The 12200-nt window shown below is 39.8% G+C and overlaps 1 protein-coding gene across 1 annotated transcript in view; it reads left to right on the forward strand.

Annotated features, from left to right (window-relative positions):
• Positions 1-7661: 7661 nt before the first annotated feature.
• Positions 7662-12200, forward strand: part of ncapd3 (non-SMC condensin II complex, subunit D3) — a 45378-nt gene continuing 40839 nt past the window's right edge. Inside the window, exons 1-4 of the mRNA XM_075481839.1 lie at positions 7662-7740; positions 9123-9295; positions 10953-11115; positions 11457-11623. Coding sequence (XP_075337954.1) covers positions 7668-7740; positions 9123-9295; positions 10953-11115; positions 11457-11623 — 576 coding nt within the window. The 5' untranslated portion in view covers positions 7662-7667. The remainder of the gene's footprint in view (positions 7741-9122; positions 9296-10952; positions 11116-11456; positions 11624-12200) is intronic.

Below are 12200 nucleotides of genomic sequence, written 5' to 3' on the forward strand. Positions count from 1 at the left end.
ACATTAACAAAACATTATCTGGAAGTGGTACTGGGTATCATATATTGTTGTGACAAAATTGAATCTGCCTTTCTCTAAGACAATTGTCTTCTCACTTAACGTTGGAACATGATCCAACTCTTTGGATTTCTGTTTTATTCGAGGTTTGGTCCCGGATGGCAAAAAGTTCAGGAGAGAAACCCAGACATCCCCTCTCCCAACTGCACTCTCCAACTCCTTCAGGGGGATCCCAAGGCGTTCCCAGGCCAGAAGGGATATATTATCCCTCCAGCGAGTTCTGGGTCTGCCCCGGGGCCTCACCCTAATAGGACATGCCCAAAAAACCTCCAAAGGGAGGCAACCAGAAGGCATCCTATCCTGATTCCCGAACCACAGAGGAGGCCAAGCTCCTCACCCTATCTCTAAGGCTTCGCCCAGCTACTCTCTGAAGGAAACCCATTTCAGTCGCTTCTGTCTGCAATCTCATTCTTTCTGTCACTACTCAGATCTTGTGACCATAGCTGAGGGTTGGAATAAAGAGGAATGAGTAAATTGAAAGCTTTGCATTCTCAGCTCCCGCTTTAGCACAATAGACCAGAGCAGCACCCTCATTACAGCTGATGAAGCCCCAATCCATCTGCCCATCTCTCACTCCAACCTAACATCACTAATGAAGAAGATACCCAGATATTTAAACTCCTCCACCTGAGGCAGGAACTCATCCCCAACCTGGAGAGAACATTCCACCTTATTCCGGTTGAGAACCATGGCCTCAGATTTGAAAGAGCTGGCTTTCGTCACAGCCACTTCACACTCAGCTGTTAACCACTCCAGTGCGTGGTGAAGGTCTCGACTTAAAGAAGCCATTGGAACCACATCATCCGCAAAAAAGCATAGATGTGACCCCGAGGTTCCCAAACCAGACACCCTCCACTCCACGACTACACCTTGAGATCCTGTCCATGAAAATCACAAACAGGATTGGTGACAAGGGGCAGCCCTAGCGGAATCCAACACACACTGTCAACAAGATCGACCTAGTACCAAGAATGCAAACACAGCTCTGGCTTGGTTATGCAGGGACCAGATAACTCCCCACACTCCTCAGTTCAGATGAGCAGTTTCTGAGTCGTCAAATGTTTTGCCAGAACATCCTTTCGGCCAACCAAAAGCCCTTTTCCATAGTCTCCCCAAATTCCTCCCACACCAGAGTTTTAGTTTCAGCAACCACCAATGCTCCAGCCCTTTTAGCCACCTGTTAGCTGTTGCAGGTGAGGTACCACTGGGTCCTCCGGTTACCGCCACAACAAGCACTCTCTCGAGTGTCCAAGACATATGGCTGCTGGTCTGATGACATGACTACAAAGTCGATCATAGACTTTTGGTCTAAGCTTCAAGGCATACTACTTCAAGGCAAACTACTTATCAACTACCTTATGCTTGAACATGGTGTTTGTAATCCATGACTAGAACAGAAATCCAGACCAGGGTTCAGACCAGGATGCAGAGTTGTAGTCTTACACACTTCTCTGCAGCTTCCCACCTGCTGCTACCCACCCAATCAATTAACACAAAAGGAGCAAATCCTCTTGTGCAAAAACAAAAATTTTAACTGAACAAAAACATCAAACTATTAAATGTGGTTTGCTGAATATCAGATCTCTCCTTTCCAAGTCTCTGTTAGTGAATGAGTTGATTTGTGATCATCATATTGATATATTTTGTCTTACAGAAACCTGGCTGCAGCAGGAGGATCATGTTAGCATTAATGAATCAACTCCCTGTGACTGTTTAAATGTTCACGTTCCTCGAACCACAGGCAGAGGAGGAGGAGTAGCAGCTATTTTCAGATCAGGGTTGCTCATCAGTCCCAGACCCAAGATTAGTTTGAGCTCTTTTGAATATCTGATTCTCAGTTTTTCCCACGCAAAGTGGAAATCCCAGAAACCTCTTGTGTTTGTTGTTGTGTATCGTCCACCTGGCCCTTATTCTGAGTTTCTGTCTGAATTCTCAGTTTTTATCCCAGTTAGTGCTGAGTACAAATAAAGTCATTGTAGTGGGTGACTTTAATATTCATGTAGATGTTGAAACTGACAGCCTGAATATGAACTTTAATTCTATATTGGACTCTATTGGATTTTCTCAGAGTGTTCACAGAGCGACTCACTGCCTTAATCACACCCGATCTTGTGCTGACTTATGGCATTGAGAGTGAACAGTTAACAGTGTTCCCTCATAACCCTGTCTTATCTGACCATTTTTTTTATAACCTTTGAGTTTACACTACCTGACTATACAGTTTCTGAGAAGAAATTTACATATAGAAGGTGTCTATCAGAGGAAGCTGTAACCAGATTTAAAGAATTAATTCCATCATCCTTTTCTTTGACTCTCTTGTTGACAGCACTATAGTTTCAATGCGTACAGCACTGGACAATGTTGCCCCTCTGAAAAGGAAGGTAATCAGTCAGAAGAGGTTGGCTCCTTGGTATAATTCACAGCTTCGTGCTTTAAAGCAGACTGCAAGAAAGCTGGAGAAACAGTGGCGTTCCTCTAATTTAGAAGAGTCTCAGTTAGTCTGGAAAGATAGTTTAATAACGTATAAGAAAGCCCTTCGTAAAGCTAGAACTGCTTATTATTCATCATTGATAGAAGAGAATAAGAACAATCCCAGGTTTCTTTTCAGCACTGTAGCCAGTCTGTCTAAGAGTCCGAGCTCTGCTGAGCCAGTTATTCCTTTAACTCTCAGCAGTGATGATTTCATGAGCTTCTTTATCAATAAAATTGTTTCTATCAGAGAGAAGATTGATGGAGTCCTTCCCACTATTATCAGTGATGTATCATCAAGTACAGCAGCTTTAGAAGTATCTTTAGAACCTGATTTGTAATTAGACGGCTTCTGTCCAGTTGATCTCTCTGATCTAACAACAGCAATAGTCTCTTCTAAACCATCAACTTGTGTTTTAGACCCAATCCCAACCAGACTGTTCAAGGAGGTTTTCCCATTAATTGACACTTCCATATTGGATTTGAAACAGCACTAGTGAAAGTTACCAATGATCTCCTCTTAGCCTCATAAATTTTCATTGCTATGCTGATGATACCCAGTTGTACTTATCTATAAAACCAGATGAAACCAATAGGTTGGTCAGATTACAAGCATGTCTTAAAGACATAAAGACCTGGATGACTCAGAACTGTCTGCTTCTAAATTCAGACAAAACTGAAGTCGTTATCTTTGGACCTGAGTGTTTCAGGGAGAAATTGTCTAGCTATATAGTTACTCTAGATGGTATTTCCTTGGCTTCTAGTTCTACAGTGAGGAACCTTGGAGTTATTTTTGACCAGAACTTATCATTTGACTCGCATATAAAACAGGTTTCTAGGACTGCCTTCTTTCACCTTCGTAATATTGTTAAAATCAGGAACATCTTGTCTCAGAGTGATGCAGAAAAACTAGTCCATGCATTTGTTACTTCAGGATTGGACTACTGTAATTCTTTATTATTGGGCTGTCCCACATATTCTCTGAAAAGCCTTCAGTTGATCCAAAATGCTGCAGCCAGAGTTCTGATGAGAACTAACAGGAGAGATCATATTTCTCCAGTTTTAGCTTCTCTTCATTGGCTCCCTGTTAAATTCAGAATAGAATTTAAGATTCTTCTCCTCACATATAAAGCTCTTAATGACCGAGCTCCATCATATCTTAAAGATCTCATTATAAGATATTTTCCTAACAGAGCACTTCGTTCCCAAACTGCAGGTTTACTTGAGGTTCCCAGAGTTTCTAAAAGTAGAATGGGAGGCAGAGCCTTCAGTTATCAGGCCCCTCTCTTGTGGAATAAGCTGCCAGTAAATGTCCGGGAAGCAGACACCTTTTACCTTTTAAGGCCAGGCTTAAAACTTTCCTTTTTTATAAAGCTTATAGTTAGGGATTGCTCAGGTGATCCTGAAACATCCCATAGTTAAGCTCCTCACTTACCTTTACTTTTTTCAAATGATATTATGTACATGTAACATAATTGTGGTCATTAAAGGGATACAAGGTAGTTTAGCGGCAGTATAGCGATCTCTATTGGTCAAACTGAAATTCTACACTGTCGTAAAAATGCCCACCTGTACACACCCACTAACTAAACATCATGGCGAATGCTGCCGTTGTGTTATTTAGTCAGTGCAGTTAGGTAATCTGATTTACAAGTGTAGACTGCCCACGTAAGATACTATAATCAGAGATTTTCTGAAGAGAGAACTCAAGATAATATGCTATAATCCTGTTGCTGGAGGAAGTGGCCGGGGACAGCTCGTCTGGGTTTCTCTGCTCAGGCTGCTGCCCCCGCGACCCGATCCCCGGACAAGCGGCAGATAATGGATGTATGGATGTATGGATGGACTGTTGCTGATCTTGAATGGGATTCTTCCCTCATCATGGTGTATTCGTGGAGTGATTCCTTTGTATTAGCAGACACTTACAAAAGTTACATCTTAGACAGATGCACGCAAGCACTACCAACACACGCCGCAATAAACGCAGACTAGCTCTACACTATTCCGATTACAATCACAAATTAATCAATTTTCATTTGTAGATAACAATTCTTGTTCGGATCAAAACGCTATTCTTATTCTAATCAGGTCAGTCCGTGTATTTCTGAAGCTAGGCTACGTCTCGAACTCAGGAGGAATTAGAGCACCGTCATCACCTGACTCTTTGCGATCTAAAACGCAGGTCACTATGGTAGATGAACAAGATCACGCTTGGAGAAATTTCACAAAGATGGGAAGTGCCAACATCGAACGTTTCATATTCAGTCTGTGAAAGGCAGAATATGAAACGCTTGGTGTTGGCTCTTCAACACAAGCGAACACATAGCCTACAACTACAGCTAGCATACAGTACCTAGCTAAGTGCCGTAAACACAAACGACTCTTCTCGCGCATCACGACACTTCAGAAGCGGGTCGCTCCTGCCGAAGTTACATATGGGATTTTCAGCATACAGACCCCTGTTGGGAGCGAGACAGGCTTCATTCGCTTACTATTGACTTGTTTAACCTTTGTTAAACTCCTGAAGGCTATAATTTTAGGTGAAAATGCTACCTAGTGCCCCTTTAACTCGTGTTTCCCTGTTCCAACAGGTATCATTTGAATGGTGTTACAGTGCCCCCCCCCCCTTTCTGTCTTCTCAAACCCCAGCTGGTGGAGGCGGATGGCCACCCTTCCTGAGTCTGGTTCTGCCAGAGGTTTCTTCCTGATAAAAGGGAGTCGTTTCTCTCCACAGTCGCCTCAGGCATGCTCAGGACGGGAGATTGGACTGAAGACAAGTTTTGGTGCAATCTGTTTGTTTCCTTAGCTAGGAAATTGTTTTTGAATTGGCTCTATATGAACGAATTGGATTATTTTATAAATAATTATGATAACAATTAATTGAATTCCAATTGGCTTGAATTGGACTTTATTATTTAAGTGCCTTGAGATGACATTTGTTGTATTTTGCGCTATATAAATAGAAATTAATTTAATTGAATTGAAATCCAAAAATAATACACCACTCGGATTCAGATCAGGGAGGCCTTAACTCCTAATCACGCCTCGCAGGTCACTCCATCATTGCCAGCATGGGCTTTGAAGTCCCGCAGAAGAACAATGGAATCCCCCATCCAGGATGCCACCCAGTGACTCAAAGAAGGCCAGGTAATCTGAGCTGCTGTTTGGTTGTATATGCAAAAACAACAGTCCGAACCTTCCTTCCTGCAACTCACAGCCACTGTTAGCCCACCTTCTCTCTTACAGGGGAGAACTCCAACACGGAGGTGCTCAGACAGTGCCTTATGAATATCTCCACACCTGCCCAACGCCTCTCTCCATATGCAACTCTAGAGTATGACAGAGTCCAGCCCCTCTCCAGGAGTTTGGTTTCAGAGCCGATGCTGTGTGTGTATAGCCTGACTACGTCATACTCACGATTCTAGTCAGAATGTGAGTCTGATACCGCTCAATAGAGATTTGAGTATGGGGTGTGTTTCAACCGAACCAGGAGAAAAAATGCCTCTTCGCTCAATTGGATAGACCTACAACCAATCAGAGCAACGTAGTATGTGACGTAGATTAAGCAACACACACATTTGTTGTAGGAAGGACGGCAAAAACATATTTTCTATCGATAAAAGCCTTTATCGCGTTCCTCTGTTCGTCTTTCAAAATGAATGTAATGTGGAGATCCTGTAGAACAGACTCAATGGCAGAATCTACACACCCTAGCTCTCCAGCGGCAGCCATGTTCAGCTCTTTAGTGACGTAGTCGATAATGTCCCTGTTGATCATCTGTCCATCATCGTATAAAGCCCGCCCTGGCAATCTGATTGGGTCGACCGATTCTTGGTCGGGCATAATGATTTCCCAACTGAGCAGAGCCAGACCGAACTTCCCGACCAAAACTTTTATGGGCGGGGCTAAGTTCGGCTGGCACCCAGGCTAGTGTGTGTAGATAATTAACACTAAATTGAAAGATTAGATTATATAGTGTTCCATGGCTCTGATGTGTCATCCGAGACCAGATGAATTTGAGATTAATTTATAAACATGACTGGAAAGAGACTACAACGTGATGCATCTTAATCATACTTTATTTAATTGTAGAACTAAACTTCAAACATGTAAGTCATTGAAGTCAATAGAAAATTTGAAAATGAACCCAAAAGTTAAAAAACAGTTTTCTAATGATTAAACAAACCAACAGTTCTTATAGTATTGTTGAAATAAGTCCTCAAGCTGGTTTATCAACATTAATTGGCAACTATTTTACTAATCTTTAAAGTTATTTATCATGTAACAGCATTTTGTGGTTCCATTAACGATGTATTCTGTTTCTTCATTGCATTTAAGATTATAATGTTTCCTAAATAATTTTGAGACACTAGCATTGTGAAAAAATCTCTTTGGCCTCTGTGACATAATTTCTGAAAATTATCAGCATTTTTACAAACCTAACAATTGATCTCCACCCAAACCAGCAACAATGGTTTTATACTGCTTTTATTTAATTCATGAGTAATAATTAAATGACTGAATATATCACAAGTGTCACAAGGGACATTCTTCTACATTAAGTACTTTTACCTTGATTTATGTAAATACGTTTTTACAGATGATACTTAAATGTATTAACTTAAGTACTTTAAATGCAGGACTTTTAATTGTAACAGAATATACAGTGCAATATTTCTACCAAAATGGAGCATTTGAACACTGCTTATCCAAGTTACTGCATTTGTTACTTCAACAGGTTATGTATAATAAACACATAATTAGGACAGCTCTTACTATGTAATTCTGCTAAAAATCAAATGTATTTGACAAAGGCGATCTAGCTTGAAATCTTCAATAAAAAATAGTGGTAAATGTAAAAAAAAAACAAAGCAGAAATGACCACCTTGTTGCCACATGAGCTGTCATAAAGTTCAGGTTTTGGAAGACACTTGTTTACAGTCCATTATATTCCCACAGTACACAATAACATATTTTGATAAAATGAGGATATTTTAAACGGTCTTGAGCTAACTAACTAACAACACTCCAGACCAGAAGATGGCGGTAGTAAAAAAGCTGAAAGAATTTACCGGACAAATAAAGAAAAGACCATGTGACGTTTAATGCGCATGCGTATAAAGTCTTGCATTTCGGGCGGGATGATTCAAAACATAAACAAGATGAATTTGATATCCGCGCTGCAATTCCTGCAGTTAAATGATATTCCAGAAGGTAAATCTAATCATTTTGAAATGTTGTACGCTACCATTATTAGTTTTTTTTTTTTACAACACAAGGTACTTAGGAATGTCCGATATTTTCTTCGTAAAAAGCAAAATGTGCTAGTGTTGTGACGTTGCTATTTGCCGGGTAAATTGAGATTTTTTGGTGGGTTTCAAAAAGAAGAACAACACTCCATACCCCAATTATGTGCGCTTTTGCAAAACCGTGGGGTGGGAATCAAAACAAATCGTCGGTTTGAACAAGTGGCAAATTCGGAAGACAACGTTTGAATCTGCGGTCAAGTGAGCTGTCAGTGATGGCTTTCTGCCTGTTGTGGGGTTGTCACTGACAGACACTGGCTATTTATCAGACACCAGAATTATCAATTTTTTTATTTTTTTTTTAAGTGTCAAGACCTCTCAGAAAGCCAAGATAAAAGCATTTAGTCAAGGTGTCTAAATTGACTATAAATCCTTTTATAAAGATGATGAGGATGGCTCAGACTATATAGACCTCAGACTTTACCTGTCTGCTGCAGAACTGGAAAATAAAGTAATTTGCGGATCCACCAAACATGGAGAAGGGTACGGAACTTTTACTCTGCCATTTTCATTTTAAAGTTCTTCCAGACAGCGGAGTCGACAGAACCAAAGTCATCTGTAAACACTGCCAAGTTGAATTGTCTTCTCAGCGTAGTAGTTCCAGTCTAAAATATCACTTAAAGGCAAAACACACAACTGACAGCAGCAAATCATTCAAGGAAACAGACAGTGGAGCGAGGCTTCTACATAAAAACTACAGAAAGATGCTGATGTTAAAAGTGTGTTTGCACAACAAATGTTATGGCACTTTCATTCATATGGCAGTACATTTAAAATAAAACTAAAAGCTATACGCTACTTTTGAATAAATTTTTGGATTTAGCGCACAAATGTGATTAATCAGGGAAATCATGTGATTAATTAGATTAAAAATTTTTGGACTATGACTATAGTTCTGGCACTATAACTAGTGACAGAACACGAACATGTTCTCAAAGTTCAGCTAATGTGACTGGTAATCATAGGTGTAGTTGCCTTTAAAGAAACTGGCATATTTGTTTAACTTCTGTCCAGTCAAGCAAAGGAAAAAAAGGTTCATGCCATTATCATCATAGGAAACAAAAGACTTCCATTCCCTGCTGCAATGCTTTTATTTTATGTAAAGCACTTTGAATTGTTTGTACATGAAATGTGCTATATAAATAAATTTGATTTGACTTGCAGCCTGCTACTGTAATGTATTTGATGTACAAAAGAGGTGTGATAGTTAATGCTATACTAAAATTGAAAAGTAAGTATACTCTGTATATCCAGTACTGAACTGCTATTTATAACCCATGTGATTTTTAGACTGGGTGGATGCAGTGTGGGAGTTGGAGTTCACAGAGAGGAAAGAACTAGATGACACCATAGATCAAGAACTCACTGCCACAGGAGAGAAGCCCTTCAAAACCCTAATCCAATGTCTACTCACTCATGCTACTGAACAGCCACACTCTACAGTCAGTGATGGAGCTTCACAGGTAAACTTTAACTAAACTTTTTGACCAAACTAGGTCTTCGTCTGTTGTAAAGTGTAAGGAATAAAAGTTATATAACGATTTCATTTTTCAAATATTTGTGAAATTGCTGGTTAGGTGTTTCAGGGTGTTGAAATGGAAAAAAATTAAATATGTTTAGACTGATGATCTTGACTAGTCAAGGCTTTGAATAGATCTTCTTTAATTTCTCTTAATAAGATATGTGATATGATATAAGATATGCCTGCTTTTATTTTCAATCTTTTATAGTAGTTTGGAAACTGTGAGATCTCTGAGTAGACACAAAGCTCTGGTTTTGTTTGGTTAGTTTGTGCCAGAGAGTAGTGAACAGCAGCACCTTTGAATGAGCTTTTCGTACATCCGAAGTGTTGATTTTGACGTTTGTTGCCCAGAGAAGGTTGTAAATCGGGTGAGAGAAAACACAAGAAAGCTGTTCACAGCACAGCCTTTTGTATTTTACAAACTTGTCAACTCAGCCAACTCGTATCTACAACTAAACTTGATGGTCAGTTTAGGATTTTAACAATCCCCCAAAATGATCTGGGTTAGCTTGAGTAATGGAGATCAGGTACTTCTACAACTTCTATGAATTACTACCAACTCTGAATTAGGCCCATGTGTCATCATTTATATGACCCTAAATTTTCTTTCATGGATTATGAAGCTGAAATTCTAAATAGTATGTTGACTGTATTTGTATAGCACTTTTCTAGTGTAGTTGAGCACTTTTATACTACAAGCCACATTCACCCATTCACTCACACAAACTAGTGCAATATGTCTTAAAGCTGCAGTCTGCAGGATTTGTTGTTGTCATACGTAAAGTCCTAATTTTTGGCATTTTAAGAGTTTACATGATCTATCAGAACGCTTGAAGTTGAAAACGGTGACCTCCGTAGTCGCAAAATGCAAGAAATGCTTATTTTTTAACCGAAAAATAAAAAGTTATTCAACTTCCTGTCCCGCCCCATCAAAACACATGAGAACTCGTGCACGTCTACGTGCACGCCAGATGCGCCTACACGACTCCTCATTCATCAACTCACCTGTCATTTGCGATCATGGAAGACACAGTAAGTAGACTAGCCCGTAATGAAGTTCAATAGTCTAGATAAATAAGCGTGGGGACGAGCCTACCTTGTATCGCGCGTGCACAATCGGTGATTGACAGGCAGCAGAGCCCAGCTCGTAAACCTGATTGGTTACCTTTTACCGGTCCGGTCTGCAATTTTGTAAACAAACCTGCTGGCTTCGGAGGGACCTAGCGGGACATATAGGGGACCTAGAGAACTATTTTTTGTTCGTATTGGGGTATTTAATGTACTACTTTCAGAATCCCTGGACAGTTCCAGGCATTATGCTTGAAAAAGAGTTGCAGACTGCAGCTTTAATCTATACATGTCACAGGGTAGAGTGCTCCCCCCCCCCCCCCCTATCACACACCACATTTCTGCAGAAATCCTACCATATGTTACATTAAATCTAAATATAAATACATTGTTGTCTGTAACGGCTAATAAAGTAACAAGTTTAAAACATTCCTGTTTGATTTATATGCTAAAGCAAAACTGCAGTTGGTTGAATGTCTTTTTAGTTGTCTGGTAGTAGCAGTAAATACTCTTTGTCTCCCATGTTTCAGAATATCTGGGTGACTCTTCAGGAAAATGGGGTGTCAGTCAAGTCTCTGGTGGCAGTGCTGTCCTTCTTTGTTCTGAGGGCAAAAAACAAAGCGGCTAATGTTCAGCAGAGGTTGAGTGGACTGTACGCTGCTTCACTCTACCTGCTGCTGCTGAGAATTCCAGGTAAGGATAGGGTGCACATAGATGAGGTGAAGCCAAAAAGCCGTATGTATTCAAATTATGCCTTGAAGCTTCTAAAACATAAAGTCAGTCATGTCTAGCTGCTATTTTCACTAAGCTGCGTGTGTTTGAATCCACATTGTATTATCTCATGGCATCAAGCTGTCTGGGCTGTTGCCTTGCCACTGAAATGTAAAGTGAATTATCCATACAATGTATGTTCTTGGTTATTTTGAAGTTTTCATGTATGGCTTAGCATGTTGTTAGCATATGCATGTGTGTGTGCATTTTTTCTATATATATATTTTTTAAGATGACTCCCAGTACACACCTTTCTCTTCTAGGGAGCATCGCCAATAAGGTTTTTCATGAAGTTTTGCTGGACACATGTTTTGACATGACCTCACACTGCTGGCCTCAGGACTCTGGGAAGAAGCGCAAGAGGGATGGCCTTAAGAGTTCCCAGACAGAAGGCAAACGTTCAAAGCCACAGAGGAAAGATGCTGCAGAGGTAGAGTTTTGTGCCAGAAATCGCTCACGTCACAGGCTTGTCTAGTACCACCAAGTTAGTTGAATTTGTTCATTTATTTTTCTTCAGATTAGATTAGATTCAACTTTGTTGTCATTGCACATGTGCAGGAACAGAGCAACCAAATGCAGTTTAACATCTAACCAGAAGTGCCATAAGCAGTGAGTGCATGCAGCATAAATAGTGTGGTATATAGAGTATGTACAGGTTGTTTTTATAGCATATGGACAGTATTTGCAGATGAAAATCTATGTACAGGTGAGACTGTATAGAATAGAATAGAAAAATACTTTATTCATCCGCCAATGGGGGAAATTAGTCAAGTAGCTCAACATTTTTTTTAAATATTTACAATGATTGTATTAACAACAACAATAATAATACAAATTCTAGTAAAAAATACTACTACTAACTAATAATAATAAATGATTAAATAAACAAACAAACAAACAAAAAAATATATATATATAGTATATACAGGTAATTGAGTGAATATACACAATGATACACCATATACACGTTTGAGTGAGGTGTTGAAAATATACAGATGGATTCACAA

Source organism: Odontesthes bonariensis, chromosome 2, assembly GCF_027942865.1.
Source record: "Odontesthes bonariensis isolate fOdoBon6 chromosome 2, fOdoBon6.hap1, whole genome shotgun sequence".
NCBI classification, from domain to species: domain Eukaryota; kingdom Metazoa; phylum Chordata; class Actinopteri; order Atheriniformes; family Atherinopsidae; genus Odontesthes; species Odontesthes bonariensis.